Source organism: Antechinus flavipes, chromosome 5, assembly GCF_016432865.1.
Source record: "Antechinus flavipes isolate AdamAnt ecotype Samford, QLD, Australia chromosome 5, AdamAnt_v2, whole genome shotgun sequence".
Lineage (NCBI taxonomy): Eukaryota > Metazoa > Chordata > Mammalia > Dasyuromorphia > Dasyuridae > Antechinus > Antechinus flavipes.
Window position 1 is genome coordinate 228,628,630 of NC_067402.1, and position 24,576 is coordinate 228,653,205.

Below are 24,576 nucleotides of genomic sequence, written 5' to 3' on the forward strand. Positions count from 1 at the left end.
CTTCCTTCCAGCAACTCAATGCCATCATCGCAGCGTCTGCCTCTGTCAAGTCTTCTCAGAGGCTGAAGCAGATGCTTGAGGTAGGCTGAGGCAAGGCAGGGCTCTAGGTCAAGGAGAAGGCGGCCTGCTTGAGCAGGGCTTTCCCATCTCCTCTCTGTGGTTTCTTGGCAGATAATCCTTGCTCTGGGGAACTACATGAACAGCAGCAAAAGGGGTGCAGTGTATGGCTTCAAGCTGCAGAGCCTGGACCTGGTAAAGATGGGGCTAGAGTGGGTGGATCCTCCAGGGGATACATGATAGGAAGGTTGGGGATTCTTTGATTAGCCAACATGCAGAGGAAGTCTATGTCCCTGCCTGTGCTCAGCAAGTCATGCTCGACCCTGTGTCATTTTCACCTATAGCTATTGGATACCAAATCTACTGATCGGAAGCTGACTTTGCTACACTTCATTGCATTAACTGTGAAAGAGAAGTATCCAGAATTGGCTGGCTTCTGGCATGAGCTGCACTTTGTGGAGAAGGCTGCAGCAGGTGAGATCCAAGGTTCCCCAAGCTCTGTGACATCTTCCCTACTGTTTCAGCCCCAGGACGATCCAAGGAAGCAAAGAGGAGGGGCAGCAGGGGCATTTGTAGGTCCTTTGTTCTATTTTCTTTTCCTTTTGACTACTTAAAAGTTTTCTGAGGGGGGCCATGGCTGGAACTGCTGAGGAGGACCTTCTTCCAGGAACAGGGCCCCTGGCCTAGCCCTTTCTAGCTTTGTGGAATGGGGGGCCTTTTTACTTCTTGCTTAGGTTGTAGATTGAGAGTTTGTTTTTCTAATGATGTATGTGAAAATGCTTTAGAAAGGTGTTTAGAAAGGTGGTGTTCTAAATGAAAGGTATTTTTAAAAACTGTCTTTCCTTGCCTGATGCTCAGATGGACTTGGACTTTGAGAGTCTGAGGGTTAGAGTCTGCAGGCCTACTTTTTCAACTTCTCATCTGGGTAACCCTGAATCTCTTAATTTAATCTCTTGACTCTTGGAAAATAGATCTAAATCTTTGAGGATATGACCCTATTCTTTCCTCAGAAGCAGTCTTCTTTCAGATTGTAGAATAGATATAAGGTCACTGCCCATATTATTTCTTGCTATATGGCATTTTCTCATTCCCATCATCGAGCTAATTAGATACTTTTGGATGCTCTCTAATTTGCTGGTGGTGTTCTTTAATAAAGTACAGTTCTCCAGACATTCCATAAGTTTTCAAGATACAGACTGATCTCTTCTGGACATTCTTCTTTTAATGTAGCCTGAGTACTGGGACTTTTTCAAGGGCTGTTTGATCTCAATTGATTCATTTTTGAGTTTTGTGGTCAATCCATTTAAAAACATTTCTCCTTGTTTTTTAAACTTGATTTAAAAAAAATCCAAACCAATTAAATCCATAATTTATGACTATTATATTTTACCTTATTTGTTTTGGTCCAGTATTCTAGGTCTCACTGATCTCTTTTTGGGTCCTGACTTCATCTCATATTACTTGTCCTTCCCAAGTCAGTTTCGTCGGCAGATAAGCAATGCCATCTTTGTCTTTACTCGAAACATTATTAAAAATGTTGCTTTTGGAATCAGTTCTGAATCTACCAATGTATTCTTTCCTCTAGCCTATATCTCTCTGTCTAATTGCAAGAATAGTATTCATCTGAAAGCATTTATCTAGCAATCTACTAGATGCTAGGTACTGGGGATTTCAGATTCAGAAATGAAGTTTCTGCCCACAGAAGCTTACATTCTATTGGTACACTGTGTGTATTTGAGAGAGAGAGAAATATATACAGCATATGTACCAAATAAATAATATAAATAAAAAATTTGGGGGAAGTAGTTTGGACCTGGGAAGAATCCTATAATAGGGAGAGGTGAGGAATTCTTTAGGGAGTAAGTAGGTGATGGGAAGGAGGTATTCTAGACTTGTGCTCTCCCAATAAAGGTATGTGGATGGAACAGCAAGGAGGAGAATTGGGCTGCATTGAGGATGGGGATGGGGCTGGGGCTGATATGCAATTAAGCTTTGGAGGCTTTGGGCTAGGTTGTGAAGGCCTTGAAATGCCAGATGTTTTATATTTGATTCTGTAGACAATAGGGAGCTCCTATAATGAATCACATGGTCAGTCAGAGCTGTGCTCAAGAAAAATCATTTTGCAGGCAGTATGAGGGGAAGTGCATGGTATAGGAGGCTTCTGGGATAGATTAGGAGAAAGAGCTAGAAGCTAGAAATCAGGAGGGAGACTGCATGTAGATGACGTTTAAATCCAGAGAAGCTGCTGAGGTCAATGAGTGGAGAGCATAAAGAAAGAGAGGAGACAGACAGATTCTTGGGCACACTTATTAGGTATGAGATACAGGTGATGAATCGGCAAAAGAACCTCAGGGGAATGGTTGAACAGATAGGAGGAGAATCTAGAAAGAGCAGTGTCATAAAAACTCAGAAAAGAGAGAGAGTGTGAAGGAAGGAGCAGTATACAGGGTTGCAGAGAAGTTAGGAAGGGTGAAAACTGAGAAAAGGCCATTGAGTTTGGCAGGTATGGTGAAATTGCAGAGGACAGAAAGTTACAGAAAGTGAAAGAAGGCAGAACAAATTTTGTTTAAAGATAGCTTTTTCCTTTAGGTGAAATGGGTTGGGCAAGGAGGGAGAAATGCTGAATCTGATGTATGTCCTCAACTTGGGACTCTGGTGTCCATAGTTTCCTTGGAGAATGTGTTGCTGGATGTAAAGGAGCTGGGCCGAGGAATGGAGCTAATCCGGCGAGAATGTAGCCTTCATGACAACAGTGTCCTCCGCAACTTCCTCAGTGCTAATGAGGGCAAGTTGGACAAGCTTCAACGAGATGCCAGGACAGCAGAGGTAGGGCCCTGGACAAGGAAAAGAAGATGGTGGAGGGGAGAAATGTTCATTTCTCAATTTAGCTCCTGATGAGTTTCATTATCATCATCATCATCATCAAAAAGCATTTAATAAACATTTGTGTACTTTTTTCCTTTTATTTTGGTGGTGGTGGGGCTGATGGCAGTCCAGGGTGGAATTCCATAAAGTGTGCTATTTAAGACCGGTTCTTGAAGGGCAGACACAAAACTACAAAGTATCCCTGGGAGGGAAGTCCTATTTATCTCCATTTTGCAGATGAGGAAACAAAGCAAATAAATAAGTTGCCCAGAGTCACCCGAGCTAGTAAGTGTCTGATGCCAGATTTGAACTTGGGTCAAATTCTGATTTGCAGCCCAGTGCTCTCTGCACTTCGCCACCTAGCTGCCTAATGGCATTTCTCTGCTCCACTGTAACTCAGTGGGTGAGAGTATATTGCTTTCCATGTGTTGATCTTGGTTCTCCTGTATTTGAGTTGGCCTCCTTGCCGTCTGCTCTGTGCTAACCGCCTTTTATCTTCCTTTATTCAGGAGGCTTACAATACCGTTGTACGTTACTTTGGTGAAAGCCCCAAGACAACTCCTCCTTCTGTATTCTTTCCAGTATTTGTTCGGTTTATCCGCTCTTACAAGGTACGGAGGAAAAAGGTGCATTAGTGAAGGGGAAGTCCTAGCGTAAGAAACAGGAATGCTGTTTCAGCTCTAGCTCTTGCTTCCTCAGTGGAGTAGAGATGGAAGTTCCATACTGTGGAAAGGCCCCTTGGCTTAGGGAGTGGTGGGTAGGGCCGGGACCCAAGCCCTTCCTGTAATTGTTTGGGGCAGGAAATACCCCTTAGTGGGTGGCCACCTGGGGTTAATATGGTCCAGCCATCATCCCCAGCAGCCTCCACCCCAGCCTTCCCTATTTCAGCTCCCCTCACCCCTATACCTCAATCACATTGGTTCCCAGGAAGCAGAGCAGGAAAATGAAGCACGAAAAAAGCAGGAAGAGGTAATGCGGGAGAAGCTGCTGGCTCAGGAGGCTAAGAAACTGGATGCCAAGGTGGGTGGGGCAGAGCAGTGTGTGTGTGTTTATGGGGGGAGGGGGGTTGTTTAAGGGAGGATGTGAGGGATAGAGTATCAGAAGCTGTGGGATAGAAAGCCAAGAGGCAAGGAAAATAAAGTTGTTTGGCTAAGACAAGAAGGGCAGAGTGAGCCCTCAGGTAATCTAGGTCAGGACTTCTTAAACCTCTTCCATTCTCAACCTCTTTTTGCCCAAGAAATTTTCATGTGATTCTGGATACATAGGTATATAAAATAGGTATATAACTCCTATAATAATAAATCAGTATTTGGATATTTTTGGGGTGGGGGGAATGAACTGGGTTAAGTAATACACATGCTTGGACTAGACAAAGGACAAGGAGCCAAGTGGGTTCTTGAGCTTTGTGGTGGATACGGGAGCAGAGTCTTATTACAAAAAGGAGTTCTGGCTACTTCTTAGGGCCTTAGGCCAGATCAGGGTGATGATTATAATGCGTTTCCTTACATTTCTTCTCTCAGACTCCCTCTCAGCGGAACAAGTGGCAGCAGCAAGAACTGATCGCAGAACTTCGGCGGCGCCAGGCCAAGGAGCACCGGCCTGTCTATGAGGGCAAGGATGGCACCATAGAAGATATCATCACAGGTGAGATGCCTTTCTGTTGAAGGTCTCCTGCCCTGGGCTCTACAGAGAGCCCAGAACTACACGAGCTAGCACCAAAATGTACTGTGCTATGCTGAGTTGACCGAAGTGCAGTCCTTCTTGTGCCCATTGCCCACATTCTCCTTCATGTGGAGTCTGACCAGTGTCTCTCTTTCCTGGTGGCTACAGTGCTGAAGAGTGTCCCCTTCACAGCCCGTACTGCCAAGCGGGGCTCACGCTTCTTCTGCGATGCAGCCCATCATGATGAGTCAAACTGTTAGCCCCCAAGGCTGGGAGCCCCTGACAGGTACTGGGCACCTGAGCTGCCCATCTCTGCATGGTCCTCCCCTGGAGATGTCTGCTGCATGACTCAGGTTTATTCCCTGTTAGTACCCAGCCATTACAGTCAGTCACTCTGTCCTTGCATGTCATGCTTCCTTAGGTTTGGGCCCCATGGGTGATTGTTATGGCTCCTTTGAAATAATCATGAGAAAAAAGTATCTTGAATTCAGATACTGGGGCTTTGGAACCATAGAATCTTTTTGACAGGTGAGGCTGAAGGGCTTAGTGGCCAAAGGCAACCCTTGTGTTGTGGGGTAGGGGAATAAATAAGGACCTATGGCTTAACAAATAGCTTCTTTCTGAGTAGGAGAATAGATGCCTTCTTGTCCTGTTCTCTGATGTCTATTCTGTGCCTGGGATTTCCTTGCTGAATTTGCCTCTTAATTACTCTCTCATCCTCCCTGGTTCCACTGTCCTTTAACCATAAAAATTTTCACTAGCCTTTTTGGTACTTATAATGCTACTTCTTTCCTCCAACTTAACCATGATCTGTCCTGAGCTACTTAGTAAGATGACTTGTTTTCAGGGGAGTAGGGGACCAAATGTATACTTTTGTGATGACCTACTTTGTAAAATTCTCTCCATCCACAGGCCTGCACCACTGGGCCTGGAGCTATGCCCTCGTCCGAGCCCCAGGTCTCCACTGAGGCACTAACCATGGAGAAGGAAGCACTTCAGGCCCTCAAGCTCGTCTCTGCAAGTTGAAGGGGTTTGATCCGGAGCTTTGGAACTGGCAGTGGCTCCCAAGCTGGGACTGCCACATTTATCCCCTCACTTCCTGTTCCCAACCCAGGCCTTGAGACTGGCTTCCTATCAGCTTCTGGTTCAGAGGGGAGACAGTGGTCATCCTCCCTGTGGGAATCAGATTCCCCAGGTTGAGAACTCACCCAGCACCCATGTGTTGTCTTTTACTGCACTTTGTTCTTAAGGCCTCTCACCACCTGCCTTGTTAGGATCCTCTTAATCCCTTCAAGGCACCTCAGCCTGTTAAGAGTGGACACAACCTTTAGCAGGATCAGGGTGGAGATGTCAGCTTTAGCACTTCCTGAGAGCTCAGGCCCCAGGGCCTTAGACCTCAACCTAAAGAACCTGAAAAAGGAACAAGGGTAGCCACTAGATTCTGATTGTAGGAGAGCAGAAGCAAGACCCAAAGTATGTGCTAATAAGGAGAAAAGTCCTAAAGGAATTATTTTCTTCTAGACCCTTGGATATAGATGGCTGCCAGAGCACTGGGACTGAGAATAACATTCCTTATTCCTCCAGCAACTGGAGCCCTGCCCTACTTCAGGGTGGGTTGTTAGGCCAACTCCTGGGCTCATCAGTATTGATGGTGGAGGAAAACTTTTCTAGTTTGTCCAAATCTGGTCTTTTGAGTGGAGACTAAGGGCAGAGCTGGGGAAGGAGAAAATAATTGGAATTGCCTTTCTTGTTGAAGGTAAAGAGGGGGCATCTACAACAGCCGGCTAATAAGCATTGAAATGGACCACACCTGTGATTTTCTAGTGCTAATTCAAGAAAGTACCTGTTCTGCAACTTAAAATTAGTCTTGCGAGTGGCACGATGCCCCAAGAAGTCACATAGCCAGTAAAGTCAGACAGAGGACTTGCCATACTGCCTCCGGAAGCAAGTATCAAGGGAAAAAAACAAAACAGAAAAGCCCATGTACAGCTTTGCTAGGGTAGGGCTTTCTATTTGAGCCAAGTATCTCTGAGAATGTACGTTATCCATCCTGTTTTGCATATGGAAAACATCTCATCCCTACTTGTCTTGAGAGTCTGTGTGTGTGTGTGTATATATATATATATATATATATATATATATATATCTTTTTGCTTCCCAAATGCCAACAAATGCTTAGAGCAGCACTGTATGTCTGAATTCTTTCCTCTCATGATCATGGGTTGACCCATGGGGCAGTACCCCTAGATTCCTTGGACTACAAGCTTCTCTGTTCAACATGACATAAGTGGTAACAAGCACAAACTGGTTAACAAGAAACTGGCTATGGATAGTAGACTCCAGATGGTGCCTTCAGCTGACCCCCTTAAAAGTTTGAGATGCAAAGTAGCCCAAGAGTTAGGTTGATCCATGATACAATTCTCCCCCCTGCTGGCTTTAGAGGGTATAGACCATTGAGTCTATAGATTTCATTCTAAACTTATTGACCAAACCTTCTCTTCCTCTCCCCTGCCACCCCACCTTAACCATTTAAAGACAGGAGTCTGTAGCCATGTTATAAATATTATCATTATTAATCAATTAAAAAAAAACAACTGAGTTCCCAGTTGGAGAGAGGAAGAAGTAGCGCCATTGGGCCAAGGTAGGAGGGATAAGGGGCAGAGAGCTACTTTGAATGGCCTAGAATGCCTCTCCCCATCTCTTTCCCAGCTGGCTCAGTGCCCATTGGCAGATTGCAGCTTTCTCATACAATGGCCCTTCCTAGGGAAAGAGGTAAATGACAAGTAGGAGTGGGCATAACTTTCCCCTACCATACATCCTCATTCTATTGGTTCTGCCTGATCCCATTAGGCCTGGTCAAGGGAGCTGGGGTGATGGTAGGGACCATATTGGACATCCAAGATGTTAATGGGAGGGAGGGGCATCTCTGAAGAGCAGCTGGGACCACCTTATAGTGCTGATGCTGACCTTTGGCCAAATAGGAACAGAATGCTTTAGGGATAATGGACATTTGATAAGACTGAGGAAGGAGTCCTGGGCTGGGGAGCTTGGCTAACAAGGATGGTGCTAGGAACACAGCTTTACACCGTCCCACAAGGGGAGAGTGAGGATCAGGGTCACTGCTGATCATCCAGCTGCTGCAGAAGTGTCCGGCGGCGCCGTTCGAGTTCCCCTTCACTCAGCTCACTTTCTGATGTGTCCCAGCCTGTCTGTAAGGGTAAAGGCACTGACTGACTAGTGACCCTAAGCTGTTAGGGCAAAGCTGACCACAAGCAGAGAAAAGTACTGCATGGTTTGACAGCAAAAACAGAGGTAGCCCTGATAAGTATCCCTGTCCCCCCTCACCTTCTCTTTCTTAAGTCCAAGGCCAGGGGACCGATTTCGGGGCTCTGGCCTCCGGGCCTCCCTCTCTTTGTCCCGTTCTTGTTCTTTCTCTTCCACTTCCTTGCTTCCTTTCTCTTTCTCTCGTTCTATTTCACTCTCAGGACTGTTCTGTAAGACCACACCACATAACTGCTCAGTTCCTAGTGAAGGATGGGAATGAAGGGAAGCCAGAGGCCCAAAGAAAAGACACAGAAACTAAATCTAGAGCAGGAAAAGTAGTCTGGTTCAAAGGGGAGGAGCCAGAGGCACAAAGGAATTGATGCTGCTCTCTTGTAAAATGAACTAAGAACCAATGCCCCTGAGCCTATAGTACCATTTCCCCATTTACCGACTTGTGCCTCTTCTTCTTGCCTTTCTTCTTCGGCTTCTTAGACTTCCGAAAGCCATGATCTAGATTTGGAAGAGGGCGGCTCAGTATCCTCAACCTCTCTTGGGAAAGAGAGGAAGTCTAGACACTTAATCAGTCTAGCCCCAGGCCATCTCATCCTTCTGGCCTCCAAGAAGAATGAATGTCCTATAGCCATTCCAAAGAGATGGGTCCTTCTAATTCTAAAACTTCTTTTGAGCCTTCAGCCTCTCACACATTTTTCCATTCATTTCACTTCACCCACATTACAGAAGTAAAGGTCTTTCTGCCTTCTAATCTCAGATTTTCCTATGCAGTTTTGGCCCATCCTCCTTTTTCAACCCTTAATAATAACAAACTCACAATTATATAGTGTTTTAAGGTTTACAAAGTGCTCTACCCTCAAGGGAGCTTAAAAAAAACAAACAAAAAAACCAGTGAGCCTTCTTCCTTGAATGAATTCACAACATGGAACCCTGTCATTGATTCCTTCCTTCAGCTTTCTCTTCCGCTGACAAACATCTTTTTTATTCCCCCTTTTATTTCATACAGCTATTCCTAGGATTTTCTACTCCCCCACAATAGACTCTATTCATTAAGTGACTTTGCCTGCTCCAAGAGGGGGGCGGCTGGAGGGAGAGCCCCTGCCCCCAAGAGGACCACCCCCACTCTCAGCTGAATCGAATGAAGATGAAGGTTCAGAGCCTGATTCTGAAGGATTCCATTTTCTTCGTTTGGTGGGCCGAAGAAGGGGTGGTTGCTCGTCTTCCTCGGATTCAGAGCCCTGGAGAAATTTAAGGGAAGGAAAAGATTCTCAATGAGCCTGAAGCAGGAAAGAATGGTAGATAAATAATATCCATCCTACTTTCCAAATGATCCCTATCTCACCAGCAGGATCTTTTTTGCCTCATCGCATACATATAACTCACCGAGGGTGAATGGGATCGCTTTCGATGATGTTTCTTGCCCTTTTTGCCATGTTTTTTGCCTTTGATGTGAAAATGCTGACATTCACTCTGATGGGAAACAGGAAGAAGAGAGAAGCTCCAGAAATACCACTCCTGTGCCTTTTGACGACATGCCATTCACTTCTAGCACCCATCCACCCACCTACCTCCTTGTCCTCTTAGTTCCCCAAAAGGATTTAAATAAAGATAAGAAGTCACTCAGCTTAGCCTTGGCCAAGCTGAGGATGGGGTAGACCCAAGAAACCAGAGAAAAAACAGAATGGTAATGCTTTTCACCTCCCGCACCTGCAAAAACTCTCGGAAGAGGCGTATTCGCTCTGACTCCAATGTGATCTGTTCAAAGGCAGAGTCACACACAAAGCGCTCTCGGACCTTGTTGGGAAAAAGAGCCAAGCATGTGAATAAGAGCCAGAAATTTACGATCGACAAAGCTGGGTGGAGGCAGGGACTAAAAATAAGGGTTGTGGAGGCCAAATCAGGCTATCTTTGGAGCAAGAAGCAAAACTAGAAGTTGTGGAACCTCATGGAAAGTCTGGTATCCAGCTGGTTTTCTCACCTCCTCCCAGCAAGTGCCAGGCTCTAAGGCAGGGGCAGCTTGCCTCAGCATGCTCCGAAAGGCAGCCTCCCTACGTCGGAGCCTCCGTGCTTCTTCTTTCTCCCTTTCCCGCTCTCGTGCCTCTGCCTTCTCTAGTAACTGAAGGTATAAAAGAGTCTAAGTAAGATGACTTACGATTCCCAACCAGGAAAAGCCTGGAGGGGCAGGCAGAAGCATCACCTGGATAGAGAAGAAACAAGCGGAGCAGCGATGTAGGGTGTAGGGAAAAATGGGTATAAGGCAGGGTAGTCTTTCCCATATTATCATAACTCAGGAGGAGGAATCTGAGGGGCCTGGGCTTGGAAATCTGGGTTCTTTCCACTCAAGTTACTACCGCTTGTGGTAACAAGCCCTGAAATGCAGCTGCCTCAAACATAGCAGGAAGAGGACTAGAAAGTATCTGATAATTGTGCCCCTACTTTGCCCTGAGAAAACAACTCCTTGTGTCTTTCACATCCTAATTCACTTCAACTGTCCTTTCCTTGACCCCCATTCTGCCCCTACCCCAACCCTGCCCCCTCACGCTATTGAAGGTCAGCTTGATATTGCCAGCATCCAGTGCAGCAGCCCTCTTGTCAAAGCTGATGACGTGTGCAAAGTCTTCAAAGGCTGTATTCACTTCTACACTGAAACCCCGATCCTATGGATTAAGGAGACAGAAGTCTTTCTGAAATGCTAGTCCAAGGCTCGCCAAAGACTGCTGAGAAGGCCTCTCTCCCAATACCTCCCTCTGCCCAATTCCTGAAATTCCACAATTAAGAACTTTATTCCTTTGCTTAAAAAAAAATGCCCCTTTGATGCATTATTAATCTACAATATACTTCATAAGTTGGATCAGCTCACTTCTTACCTTCAGGATGTCCTTAATGATCTTCTTCTCATCATGGAATCTGGCCTTCAGATCCTCTACATAAAACTTGAAGAGATCCAGAGGGGTGGAGCCTGCAGAGGAGGCAGGGAGGGGGGAGGGGGCCTGGCTGGTGGCATCTTCCTTAGGTCTAGGGAATGAAATTAAGGACAGGGCAAGGGAGAGGTGGTGCAGAGAACCGGTCAGGGGCAGGGAGCCGGGGAGGGAAAGCCCGGCTGCCTTACCCGGCTGGCCCAGCATGTTGGCAAAGCGGGCATCGGTGCTGACCGCTGGGTACAGCTCCATCCAGGTAGACATGGAGTGCAGCTGCCCTGTCTCGTGCAGCTCGTCCAGGAAGGTCTGAGCAGGGAAAGGCCAGTTATGGGGACAGGGACAGAAAGAGATGAGATTGAGAGAAATGGAGATAAAGATAAGGGGAGAAAGATGGGAAAACAGATACCTAGATGGTAAAATGCAGAGGTAGAGATTTAGAGGGAGGGAAATTTGAAACAGATGAGGGAACAAAGACAGAAACCTGTCTGAACTTCTTACATTCCCCCCCATAAACACATCCCTCACCTTGCCACCCCAGAGGTTCATTAAAAATGCCTATTGCCTTTAAGATGTTCCCCTTGTACCAAGCATGTGGCCTTTGGTTCTTCTAGAGAAGCTGAGACGGCAAGAGCAAAGATACAGTGGGCCCGAAAGAACGGAAGAGGGAGCAGAGCAGGAAGCAAAGCAGTAGCAAGAGGGTGCCTAGGGGTCAGATCTAGGATCCATGCCCATCAAGAGATTGCGAGGACTACCTGGAAGGCTTCTCGATTCTTGCGATGCTGGCGCCTCTCCCGAAGTCGTGCCCTCTCACGCTCCTCCTCTTCCTCTCGCTCCAGTGCTCGGATGTGCTCCTCAAAGCAGATCAGCGCATCCTCCTTGTCCATGTCTGCCCGCAGGGAGCAGGCTCAGCAGACATTGCAGGGAGGTAGAGGGCACCCTCTTAGAACCCAGCACCCCCAGCACTACAAGGATGCTTTCCCCACTGTCTCCCAAGAGCCCCCAGGGTGAGGAAGTGAGGCCCCAAAAGATGGCAGTGACAACAGGGAAGGGTCTGGTGGGAAAGGCCATTGGGATGGAGGATTTGGGAAGGAACTGTCAATACGTGAAAAAAGTCCAGACATTTGACCCTATAAGAGGGTTAGAGCAAAACAATACCAGTGACTGAAGAGGCTTTTTTTATGGAATTGGTTTTAATAAGGCTTTGCCACTCCAGATCACAGTATTTCTCATATCATCAGGAGCTTGGTCAAGGGCCATTTGTGTTAGGTGCGGCCATATATGGCCATATGCCAAGTTCGGATTATATTCCTCTGTATTACAAAAATTATCATTCAAGTCTTCTTGAATGTCCCATCTAAGGCTTTACACATTGCCTTCAGGGTCATAGTGGATCTCGGTGGAAGTGGAAAGGGATGTCTTGAAAAGAACCTGGAAGCCCTAGAGTCCAGGCAAATACAGGGCGATCTCAGGGACATGGAAGGTGCTGGGAGTCCCCGGAAGTTCGACATTAGGGGCTCCTGAGAAGTCCAAGATAAATATAAGAGGTTCAAGGGAAAGAGGGCCAGGTGGGTTCCAGGGGTCCCAGGAGGTCCTTGGGGAAGGGGAAGGGTATGTAGGGGTGTTGAGGCCCTGGGCTCACTCTGCAGCTGGTGGTCCTGGGCAAAGCTGGGGTTGTCCATGAGGTGCTGTTGAGCTTGGGACCAAGTAGTTTGGTAGCTGACACTGCTCATTCCATCCAGGATGCTCTTTAGAGCCTGGATATTGCGGCGACGTAGTTGCTTAGCCTGTTCCTGTAATGGGCAAAGAAGAGGGAAGAAAGAGTTAAGGAAATGTGTCTAGGAGAGAAGAGCCCTAGATGGAGAGAATGAGAGGTCAGGGGCCGCAAGACATCAGGATACAAAGCAAGATGTATTTTCCCAAGGTTGAGGGGAATCCTTCTATTTGATCCCAAGCAAGTACTGCTTGGAATCAGAAAGGAACACTAAAAAAGGAAATGAAGAAACAAACTGGAGACTGGAGGCTCTCCAAAACACACTTGGGGACCATGCAAAATATAATACAAATGAGCAGGCACTACTCAAGTCAAACATGAGAACAGATTAGTACTTAAGAACTAGAGAACTGAATAAAGGAACAAAGAAGAAAGAGTGTTGGAAGAATCTTGGCTAATAAATGTTACCTTCTCCTTCTTAGCAAGGAAGAAGAGGACATCATCATATATTTCTTTACGGTCTCTCTCAGGTACTACAGCCCAAACTTCCAGCTCCCCAAATGTTTGCTCTGCTCTCCTAGGGTTATACAGGTAGAACCTCAGTAAGATGACAGAAGGCACTGACCCCCTAAAACAGTAGGTTCTAGATACAGTCCATCCCGTAAGGACACCTGAACACTCCACCCCTGCATCCTCACCGGTATCGGGTGGTAGAGGTCATACGGTCATGCTGTTCCAGAAAGTGCTGAAGGGTCTGCTTGGCCTCTTTGGCCCTCAAACGGGCCTCTTCCTTTTCTTCTTTCTCTCGCTGTGCTTTGTAAGCATTGAAGGCCTGCTTTTTCTCACTTAGTTTTGGCAGAGCACTTAAGGAGACAAGGTTGAGGTCAGTCAGTCCAAACCATCTGTGTTACATCTCATTACTCAGGAAGCACTGGCAATCAACCCCTAGCACACAACCCAAGAAATCAACCAGTAATGGACACAGCAGGGGCCATCAAGGGCTTGGAAAGGGCTGGGTACCAAGTGCAGGGATAAACCTTTATCAGGTTCAAACCCCTTCATGATCCTGTAATCCTACCTCCCACCTTTCAATATTTCCCTGCTCACTGTCATCTCCTGGGTGCCTCAGGATATCCCTCCCACTCCTTCCAGGTTACCACCCCGATCACTGGAGGAGCCTAGGATCATTCCAAGTTTTCCCAGCCCTGTTCTTCCCATAAAATGGGTTGAAGGGATATCTTGTCCCCCCTTTCCCAAGAGACCCCTCCCTACCTGTAGCGAGGGTCAGTAACCACCATCTTCATGGCTTGTTCCCATGAAGCATTGGAAGGGACAGCCTGGAATTGAACAGGTGGATGATCTAAAGGTTGTTCACTTACACAAAGCCCCCCTAGCCCTTAGCTGAGAAATCACCCTCCAAAGAGTTGCAGCACCTTGTCCCTTAGCAATTCCTTGAATGCCTGCTTTGCCTTTTCTCGGTTGCTCCAGCTGAAGCTTGACCTCTCTGGCTCGAGCTTTGGCTCTTCCTCGTCCTGTCGCCTGGCCGCACTGGGAGCCAGATAGGATTCAGCCCAAGTGCCCTCATCATACCCCTACCCTCCAGCCTCTGGGTGTCCTGCTCCCCTCCAGGGCATACCCTGGGATCCAGGTACTGCTCTAGATCCCCAGCAGAAGCACCAAGGTGGATGCTGGACACACAGAAGAAAGAAGATGGGAGAAATGCCTGGGGCTGGCGGGGTGGGAACCAGAAATAGCTGGTGATGCACATGTGCTGCAACTTTTACCTGCTGGTGCTCTCCTCCAGATGTAGAAGCCCCTGATCTAGAGGCTGGGTAGATTCTGACAGTTCACAGTCTTCATGCCCACCAGGTTCAGGTTCAATGAGGCCTGTAGAGACTGGGGCTGGTCCAGGAGTAGCAGGAGGTGGCTCAGGCTGCAGCTGTGGCTGCGGCTGCTGCTTCCTGCAATGACCCCAGTAAACAGTAGAGCAGGGGTATGATAGGCATGAAGTCGGGTTGGGGTGTTCCTTCTACTATGGGCAAGACCAAGGGCTGGAAATGGATTGTCCTGAGGTGATACAGGTAAAAGGTGGGGGCTCATTCAGTATTTCATACCCAAGGCTCCCACCAAGCCCACTAGCCCTGAAGATATGTGGCCTCACTCACCCTGCAGCCTCCTGTTTGACCAAAGCTGCAATTAGGGAAGAGAGTTTGTGAGTCAGAGCACAGCGAGGGGAGGGGCTCCCTACACCAGAGCCCCCAACCCAGTCCCCACCCTGCCCTCAGACCCCTCACCCTCCAGTTCATCCAGGTCCTTAGGCCGGGTCCACCGGGACTCCTTACTCTGGTTGTTGTAGTAGTAGGGTTTGCCAGTGTCTGACTTGTACTCTTTCCAGGGGCACTGAGACAACAGCAACTGTAGGAGTATGGTAGGAATTAAGGGACTGAGAAGTAGAATGGTGCTTTTTAAAGGATGCTTTACAGAACCATCAGAGTGGAAACACAAAGTGTTATCAGAAAGTGGGCCAGGATTGAAAAGCACATTTCCTACCCAATTATTGGTTACACTAAAGACTTGGATCTATGATATGCAAGCTCATGGAAAAGAAGCATGTTCACAGAGAAGCATGTTCAGAAAGTTATAAGGGAGTGTTGTCATTCCCCCCACACCCATACACAGACATGTGGGGAAGGAAGTGTGAAGATCAGAAGCACCAAGGATTCCAGGTCCTTCACCTCAGCTTTGGACTTGAGGATGCTGGGCTTCTCCCATACAGACTGCTTGTCATCTGCATTGTAGTAGTAGATTCGCCCATCAGGAGCCACATGTTCACTCCACAAAACCCTCTAGGAAGCAGAGAACATTTTTTAGGCTCTACTTCCCAATGCCCAACTCTTCCCACTTTTTTTCCCCTTTGCCCTCAGATCTTGAATGATTCCCAGCACACTCACCATAGGGTCTGCTCCAGCTACAACAGCTGGAAAAAAAATTTGAAAAAATAATCTAAGGCCAAGTTCCAACTCTGGCCCAATACCCCCCAGAAACCTGGTCCCCCATCATCCCACCCCTACCAATGACCACCCTGGCCCAATCAACACCCCAAATTCCCTGGCACCCCAACAGGCATGATCCACGGCAGGTTCCAGACCACCGTCCCCCTCCCCCTATGTCCCCAACCTCCGAGCCTGGGGGGGCCAAGCCCCCAGAAGACTCACAGCTGGCGGTGTCCACACCTGGGGCCGTCTGCCGAAGAAAGAGGGGGAAGGGTCGGGGCCAAGCCCATTGGTCCCCAGGACCCTAGGTCCTGGGGGAAGGGGAAGCAGGCCGGGCCAAGTGTCTTGGCTTTTAAGTGTTTGTACTTCTTAACCTGTTCCCCCCCAACCCTCCACAGCTGGAACCTTGGGACATCAAGGGGAAATCCCCTAGATGCTTCTTTCTTCTCTTTCCTTGGATGGAAATGCTTTTGAATGTTGTAAAATCCCACGTCTCCTTTCCCTTAGTGGCAGACACAAACCCTACATTCTACCCTGGAAGCTTAACTTCCCATAGGCACCAAAGAATGAGTAAGATGCGACTAGACAATGCCACCTCCAGCATTAGCATATATCTGAGTGGGTGTTTGTGAATATGAAAAGCAATGCCTGTACGCACATCTTAGTGAAATGGGAAAGCAGAAGAAAATCTATGAGATTTCAGGGTGTGATAGGGAATTCATGGAGTTAAATTTGCAGCTAGGAAGTACATATGAGGTGATTAGAGGATAAGTTGATGGATTAGGATATGAATAGAAAAGGAAGAGAGGTAAAGAGAGGATGAGGGGAATTACCCCTTGCTTTGAGTCAGACCCACAAGGCTGCAGGACAAAGCTCAGATATCTAGGGGGATCCCCAACGCTTACCGCTGCAGTGACAGGCACCGCTGGCATCAGCATCCCTGGCATCATGGGTGGTACCATCCCTGGTATCTGAGCACAAGCAAGGCAAGAACACAGATGTTAGGGTGGACATAGACTGGGTCCCAAATAAGGCAGGGGTGAGCATGGAGGGGGTGGGGTGGAGTAGAGGGAGACATCACTTAGAACATTTGGCACCGGAAATCTTGGTCTTTGAGCTCAAGTTAAAACTGTACAGGTGTGCCCTTCCTCCTCCCAATTTCCAAGATCCTTTTGTCTTCCAGTATTCTCTAGAGAACATGTATTCTCTGTGGTCCATCCCCAGAAACAGCCCCCCAAAATCCCCATGTAGAAAGTTTCAAGAGTCCTGGGTATGTTCAATTTCCACTAGACTCACTTCCAAGCCAGACCTACTAATGTCAATTAAGGCTCCTTCTGTCTTTCTCATTCTCATTCTCCTCCCCATCTTCAGGTAAACTAATAGGCCTATCTATAGCTCCCTAGGATAAAAAGAAATAAGTATTACCTGTGTAATTGGTGGTGGCCCCCCCATTGGTGGGAGCATTGGGGGCATCATGCCAGGGGGGATGGGAGGGATGGCAGGTGGTCTCTGGTTCATGGGAGGCAGCCCCATTGGGGGGAAAGGTGGAGGAATCCCTGGAGGGGGCATCTGGAAATGAGGGGAAGGGACACTGAGTAAAAGGAGGTACATGACCACCTGATCCCACTTATAGAGTTAGGCGAGGCTGATAGGAGACTCAATATCACCCCCAAACTCAGAATACATACTGGATAGCATCTCCTGGCCTGGAAGGTTACCATTTATCAGTGTGACCCATAAGGTGGGATTATGGGATTAACATGAGCTCTCACTGGAATAAAAATCATGCCTAGGATATGGAATTGTAAGACAAGCCTAGAATTCCAAAACTCTTATCTAATAAACATACAGCCTCTCAGGATGCATGGCATGAGATCCTCTAAGATCCAAACAGACTCCCTGAGAAATGAAGTAAGAATTGGAACCCAGCTTCCCCTAATCATCTAACAATGTCCTGTCCCCTCAGATCTGATTCAGATATTATGCCAAAATATATTTATATTTAGAAACTGAGAGAATAGAAATCTCAGCTCCCTTTTTTTCCCCCTGAATGCCCTGAAACCCCAACTATGTTACCATATAAGTTTAAAATGAGGAAAACCTTTCCCCTACCCCTACCCGCCTCCAAATGCCTCACTTAAAAGAAGGGGGAAAAATCACATATTTTAGACACAGAATTTGTTACTAGTTATTTGTCTCCCATAAATACACCAGGACTCTCCCCATCTTGTCTCTGGATCACGGGGCAGAATACTATAGGAAGACCATGCCCTAGAGGGAATAATGGCCAGGGAAACACAGTTTCAGAGTTGACTGAAAGGGCCATCCACAGGGAAAAAACATTAAACTTACAAAGGGAGGAGGCATCATGGGGGGCCCCGGTGGGAAAGGGGCAGGTGTTGCCAAGGGCCTGGGGCCAGAATCAGGAACCGACTGTTGAGGGAGAAAAAAATGGTCATAGGATCTAGGATAGGTAAAGATGGAGTTTATCAACAAGGCAAAGAGAGGATGAAAGTGAAGGATATCCTTCCTTATCCCAAGCTGATTTCTGGTAATATTTTCCCCTCAAATTGGCCTTGTTTCTCCTAGAACCATGTTGAAAGTGCTATTCCAAAGCCACTTTCAAACCAAGAGTTTCAACCATGTCAAAAAACACAGATAAACTGAGGGAACATTGCTGCCTGTTTACAGCGGCTGATTTAGGGCAGAACTGGAGGGTCTAAGCAACCCATAAATCCATATCAAGATATGGATCCAAGTTCCCATTTCCACAATCTTAGTATCAGAAAGTGTTTCCTGATAATTAATTGTAGACCCTCCCACTAACTCTATTGCTTTCCTCTGCAAATGATCCTTCATCATCTAAAAAGCCCGTTTTCCACTTTTCAAGATTCCTCACTATGCTTGGACTCAGACTTAGGCAAGGACTTACCAAATTGTGGACAGACCTGAAGATTCTCCCATCATATATTTAGATTTTCTGGTTACACTGCTGAGATCTCTTCTGAATTCACCCAGGTCCTCCGCCTTAACCCAAGTTAATTATTAGGAACCAATTCTTAGGAAATCTTGGCAGACCCTTCCATAATTTAAGAGGATGTTAGGGCATCCCTAATGAAAAGTCATTCAGATGTCCTTTTTGAGACAAGTATTCAATACTTTCTTCTCCAAGAAGCCAACCAATGAGAAACTCTATTTTTCACTCTAGCATGCCATCTGCTTTCCTATTTCCAACTAATTCAGATGTTATGCCAGCCTTATCCCTAAGATTAAAAGTGGGGGAAAAAGACTAGAAAAGGAAAGCTTAGCTATTTTTGTTCAGTATGTCCTTGCCTCTACTCATCTCCATGCCCTAATCTTGTACCCTTATTTATTTTTATTTTTATTATTTATTTTTATATCTAATTTAAAGTTAGGATTAGGGAAATCCTAATTTTCCTCTCTTCCTCTGAAAGCATCAGTGGGAAAGTGAAAATCACAAACTTTAGACAAGGTGCTTGCTACCAGTTCCATCCCATAAAGAGAGTAGGGACTCTCTATGAATACATCATGTCTATGGTGTATGAATACCCTTCCTGTTTCTGAGGGGCAGGATGGTGTCATAACTTCCTATGGATTCTACTGGAAGATAGCAGAAGATAGAAGATAGAAGGGCCAGGGTTGTACAAGCACAGAGTTGGAGGCTGCAGATAGAAGAGCTATCTGTCCTTGGTACCACAGAATCAGAGAGATCATCTATTAACAGAATAGGAATCTTTTCTACCAATGGAATTGGTAGAAAATTCCAACAGGAATCTTTTCTAACAATGGATTATTTAACCTACACTTGAAGACATTCAGTGATAGGAAATTCACTACTTTCAATAACTTTCCTGCTTAAGAATTACAGTGGCTAGTTAATGCCTTCCATAACAGACAGAGGGCTGTGTTAGTAACTGGACCTCCGAGTCAGGAAGATCCAATGTTGGAGCACTGCCTCTGATAACTACTAGCTGTATGAACTTGGGACTAGTCACTTAATTTTTGTGTCCCAGGTAATTCTCTAGAATAAGATGAAGAGGTGCTAATTTCCTTTAGTAGAAGCACTTTCTCATCAAGATATCCTTACATCAATGGGATCAGATATGTATATGAACATACTATTTATATTTGATAACATGTATTTATACACATATTTATCCCTACCACATCAATTCTTAAAACTCCATTCCTTACAGCTCCATCACTTCGTTTGAAACCCAAATTAAAAATATCTCCTCCAAAGCTTTTTTTCTCATTAATTCCATTTCATCCCCATTCCCATAATTTATTATGTGCTGAATACAGCACATATTTACTTAGTATACATTATATTGTATTGTTTTGTACTTCATATGTTATAAAATTTATTGTTACTTCACGTGTGTCTATTCCAATTTCTAGAGGGCCTGCTACAATGCCTTATAAATACTCAATAAATACTTAAATTCTGCCCCATCTTTCTTGGATAGCAAGTTTCCCCAAGACCTGAACAATCCTAGCAGATGGAGAACCTAGAACAATCTAGTCCTATTTTCAATGGAAAATCCATGGGGCTAGGGCACCAACATATAAAATTTTCTATTCCATTTTCCATTCTTCCCTCATCCTTGAGAAGAGAGCCACGAGAAAGGGTCAGTCATTCTTATCTACATGGCTTCTTGCAAACAGCTCTAAGGAAATGCAGGCATGGAGAAAAAGGGGGAAACAATGTATTTGGTGAGAAAGATGGATTACTTATAGATTTTCATTATCCAGAGACCTCATACCAGGCTGCCAAAATGAGGACTCCCTGGGAAATAAACACAGATAAGCCTTATTAGCATCGATATATCCATTGTTAATATCCCAATTCTCTGGATTAATGGAGGACAGCAGAGGCCCAGATTAAACCAAAAAAAAAAAAAAAAGTCTTGGCATTTGTCTAAGAAGTACAGTGTGGGATATATATATATATATACACATATACACACACACATATACACACATAAAATACACATACATATCATGTGGCAACTTTGCTTTCCTAATTATTTTTCATGGACTAGGATATTTGGTAGCAGCAGTGCCGACCTGGAGGTATCTAAGTAGCTATAATTCAAAGTGCTGAAACACTTTCATTAATGAATCCCATTCATTAATGGGACTGGAATGGGAAGGGATATAGTCTGGGGTGGAGTGTCAGAACATAAAAATTAATCTGTTTAATGATGAGTTCATAAATACCAACCACCATCAACAGTCTCATACAAAGGATGGTATCTATCTAGATGTATATATACATATATCCCTCCACTTTACACAAAGGATACATCCTTTAAACTTTTTGAAATCTGAATTTTAAAAAAATCAAGGCATATCTTTAAATGTACCAGGAAAAGTTGTTATCTAAGTGGATTCTTTCATCAGGTGAAGAAAAAACCCTAATTTAGCTGTTTCATAAATTTAAACTTTCAAAAGTTTTCTTAGATACGCTTTTCAAAAACATGTAAACACATATTTGTTTTTATTTGTTCAAGTTAATTGAGCACAATGACTAGTAGGAGATAGTAACAGTAAAATACATAGTTAATTGGGAAAAGTTATTTTAAGATCAAATATGACAATCTCAGGTAATCGAGACAAGAACTGCAAAGGTTCAACAAGCATTTATAAGGTACCTACTAAATGCTAGAGATTGACATTGGTTAAGATTTGTTTTGGACACCTCCTTCAACGTGGTGAGAGAAGAGTATGTATTTTAAATGTCAGCAAAATTTTCAGAGCTCTCTGTTCATTTCACATTCTCCTATACATCTCCCACATGTCCCTTCAACTTTCTAACTTCTAAGCAATGTAGAAATATTTATGAGTGGCAGTCTGGGGTTTCCATGAAATAGATCTTGGATAGGAAGAGAGGAGAAAGACAATTGGACATCATCAATAATTTACAGAACAACAAATTTATCACAAACCCCATTTTGGAGACTCTGAAAAACGAAGGAATAGAAGGGAGAAGATATTTATTCCTACCATATCAACTCTATATATTCTCGATATTATTGTTCTTTACAATTCCATCACTTTCTTTGAAATTAAAACATCTCCTCCAAAACTTTTTTTCTCATTAATTTCATTTCATCCCCATTTCTATAATTTATTATGTGCCATTCACATATTTATTTAGTACACACTACAATATTGTAGTTGTTTTCGTACTTTATATGTTGGTTTCTAATTGATCCCTAGTTACTTCACATGTATCTATCTATATGATCTGTTCCAATTTCTAGAAGTACAAACTTTTAGACTCTTTTTAATCCCACGAATAGGGTCTACTACAATGCTCTATATAGATATAGATATAAATACTTAAATTTTACTGCCCTTTCTCTGCTGGATAGCAAGTTCCCCCAAGACCTGAATAATTTTGTCTTTGATGGAGAACCTAGAGTGATCAGGACCCATTTTTTTTGCCATGGAAACAGAGCAATTAACAAATAACAATTTCAATTCCATTTATTCCCATCCATTTTCTATAGAAGTGAGAAGGTATATATTGATGGAGGGAACTCCAACAATCTTGCCACAGATGATATTTCTTGCAACAAGACATTCCCTCATACCTGTCCATCTCCCCCATATTACTCCTATGACTCTGAGGAAAAGTCAGGATCGAGGATCTAGGAAGAACTCAAGAGTCTTATTCAGGATAATAAGAGCCAGACTGAGATTTCAGATCCCTTTAACCTACTCTGCCATTTTTCTGCATTGCCCTTAAAAAATGGAGAGTTGAAAGACTACAAGTGTCACAAATGAATAGCTGCTTCAAATGGAGGCAAAGTGAAGACTACAGGTTTCAAGTTAACTGCCCCATGGCTTTCCAAGTCTTCCCATTTTAGGCTGGCTCTCCACTCAGCTTTAGCAGTGATCTTCCAAAAACCCAAGTTTCATCATATCCCCTCAATTTAATAAACTCCACCAGGTCCTTGTTAGCCCCAGAGTGAAAGAGAAAATGTTCTGTTTGACTTTTAAAGTCCTTCATAATTTGGACTTCCTATTTTTCCATTATTTCACACTCCATGTAACAGTCTGTAATCCACCAATACTTGGCCTCCCTTCCATCACTTCATAAATTGAGCCTCATGCCTGGAATTCTCTCCCTCTTCTTTGCCTCCTGGTTTTTCTCAAGTCCCTGATAAAATACTACCTCCTATTTTTTTTTTCGAGATATCCCTTAATAATTATCCTCCAATTAATCTGATAGATAACTATTTTGTTGGCACATAGTTATTTGTCCCATTAGTTTGGGAGTTCCCAGAGATCAGTGACTATTTTTTACCTTTCTTTGTACCCCCAGAGCTTAGCACTTCATCCTTGAATAGGCCCTTCATAAATGCTTGTTGACTGACTCCTGGAACTCATTTCATCCATTTCTGCCTAGAAATCTGACCACTACAATTGCACTTTCCTAACAGGAGGGGAGTGGGGGATGGACAGAGTTCCGTCCCACTCCATCTTTATCTCAACCCTCCCCCTCCATTCCTGGAAATACTTCCCTTGGCCTAATGCCTCACCCCACCCCCCAATCTAGGCAGTCTTTTCTCTAGCTCCTTCTGGGGCCGCCAGGGACTTTTGGGGGCTCAGTCTAAAGGCCTCTGCATCCTCATCACTCTTTCTCTGGTTTTTGGTCCCCTTCTCCTGGACTTCCCTGTCTTTGCTCGATGCTATTTCTTTTGACTTTTCACCTCCAGTTCAGGGATGCCCCATCAACCCCACCACCACCATCACCACTTTTTTATGGAAGTGGAATCAAGCAGGCACCGACTTGGGAGGGAGATCCCATGGGACTCCCTAAAGGGGCTGCCCTGAAGGGCAAAGGGTGCCAGAGGGCATGGGGGGAGAGAGAAGGGAAGGGGGGATGGGGTAAGAAGAATGGGGGAAGGGAGGAAAGATAACCTGTGACTTCTCGTATTTCCTTCTCTATTTCTGCCTAAAGCATTCCCCACCCCGACTTTCCCAGCCTCTCGCCCCATTTTGTTGAGCCCTCTTTCTCTCCCCCCACTCAAGTCGCCCCCAGCCCTTCTGTCTCTCCTCTCCTGACTCTCTCCCCTGAGCTCCACTGGTCGCCCCTCCCCCGTCCCACCTCGATGCTTCCTTGTCCCCGGCCCAGCCTCTCCCCTCAGGTAGTCCGCCGGGACTTCGCCGCCCCCCAGTCCCTCTCCCCCAGCCCCCGCCGCCGACCCGGGCCGCAGGGGGCGCTGTGGGACCGGTCCACCCCCCCCCCCCTCACCCCCGCACGGGGACGTTACCATGCCAGAGCCTCCGAGCAGCTGGGCCGGCCCGGCCCACCCGCCAGTAAAAGCTTCTCGGATTGGCCGGGCCGCGGGTAGGAGGGTGGGACCGGCGGGGAGAGCACCTTTTCAGTGCCGGAGCAGAGGCAGCTTCACCGAGTCACGCCTCCACTCCTCCTCCTCCCTCCTTCCCAGCCCCGCCCCCGCTCCCGCCCAGGATACTGGCTCGTGCGGGAAGCGCGCGAACCGAGCTCCCAAAAGAAGGATGGACCGCCCTCCCGAAGCCACGCCCACCGCCTCCGGCCGCGCAGTCGCCCGGGCAGCCCTCCGGGCTTGTCCGGAGCATAGGCTCCTCCCTCCTCCCTCCTGCCTCCTTCACCCTCCCTCCCTCCTTCCTTGTCTGCAGCCCCGGGACGGAAGTCGAACTTTACTTCAAAGACCTCCAGCCTAAATTAGGAAGCCCTTCAGCAGCGGAGACCTCATTCCCTTTGGTGACAACCTTAATTCGGCCGGATGCATCGAAGAGGGGCGGAGTTTCTTTCTTTGCCCACTATATTCCCGGGATATCTTTGAGGACCTAAATTAGAATTCTGATTCTGCGTGGCTTTGAGAGAGCCTCCGCCTTCTCATCTGTAAAATGGGGATGGATATTAAGAGCACCCGTCTCGCTGGACTGTTCGTGGGAATGAAATAAAATAACTAAAGCTGGAAAACCGGGAGCACTATGGAAATTATTCCATAATTCCAAAAATTAATGCTATTATTGTTGTGATCTGGAAAATATAAAGATTAAATTATGGGAC

The 24,576-nt window shown here is 45.8% G+C and overlaps 2 protein-coding genes across 10 annotated transcripts in view; one reads left to right on the top strand and one right to left on the bottom strand.

The window, feature by feature from the left end:
• Positions 1–6,671, top strand: part of FMNL3 (formin like 3) — an 82,240-nt gene extending 75,569 nt beyond the window's left edge. For 3 of the 4 annotated variants that reach the window (XM_051963078.1, XM_051963077.1, XM_051963081.1), the window contains 9 exons: positions 12–80; positions 172–252; positions 402–531; positions 2,723–2,883; positions 3,432–3,533; positions 3,850–3,942; positions 4,443–4,566; positions 4,753–4,870; positions 5,497–6,671. In XM_051963078.1, coding sequence (XP_051819038.1) covers positions 12–80; positions 172–252; positions 402–531; positions 2,723–2,883; positions 3,432–3,533; positions 3,850–3,942; positions 4,443–4,566; positions 4,753–4,844 — 852 coding nt within the window. In that variant the 3' untranslated portion in view covers positions 4,845–4,870; positions 5,497–6,671. The remainder of the gene's footprint in view (positions 1–11; positions 81–171; positions 253–401; positions 532–2,722; positions 2,884–3,431; positions 3,534–3,849; positions 3,943–4,442; positions 4,567–4,752; positions 4,871–5,496) is intronic. The other variant, XM_051963079.1, reaches the window with a different exon arrangement.
• A 462-nt stretch (positions 6,672–7,133) lies between these two features.
• Positions 7,134–23,932, bottom strand: PRPF40B (pre-mRNA processing factor 40 homolog B). 6 transcript variants are annotated; one of them, XM_051963088.1, is made up of 26 exons: positions 23,792–23,932; positions 17,835–17,915; positions 16,908–17,051; positions 16,388–16,453; positions 15,705–15,732; positions 15,441–15,466; positions 15,225–15,335; positions 14,784–14,904; positions 14,655–14,679; positions 14,274–14,450; positions 13,923–14,037; positions 13,762–13,826; positions 13,188–13,352; positions 12,958–13,066; positions 12,418–12,568; positions 11,531–11,682; positions 10,970–11,084; positions 10,728–10,819; positions 10,401–10,517; positions 9,839–9,976; positions 9,568–9,654; positions 9,244–9,330; positions 8,924–9,098; positions 8,297–8,358; positions 7,930–8,076; positions 7,134–7,789 (listed from the first exon to the last, which is right to left on the bottom strand). In XM_051963088.1, exons 1-26 carry the CDS (start codon positions 23,792–23,794, stop codon positions 7,763–7,765), a joined length of 2,586 nt encoding a protein of 861 aa, XP_051819048.1. In that variant the 5' UTR covers positions 23,795–23,932; the 3' UTR covers positions 7,134–7,762. The 6 variants fall into 6 exon arrangements, with proteins under 6 accessions (XP_051819048.1, XP_051819046.1, XP_051819045.1 ...); XM_051963086.1 differs by having other exon boundaries at positions 7,134–7,793; positions 14,832–14,904; positions 23,792–23,931; XM_051963085.1 differs by having other exon boundaries at positions 7,134–7,793; positions 11,531–11,664; positions 23,792–23,931.
• Between the last annotated feature and the right edge of the window lie 644 nt (positions 23,933–24,576).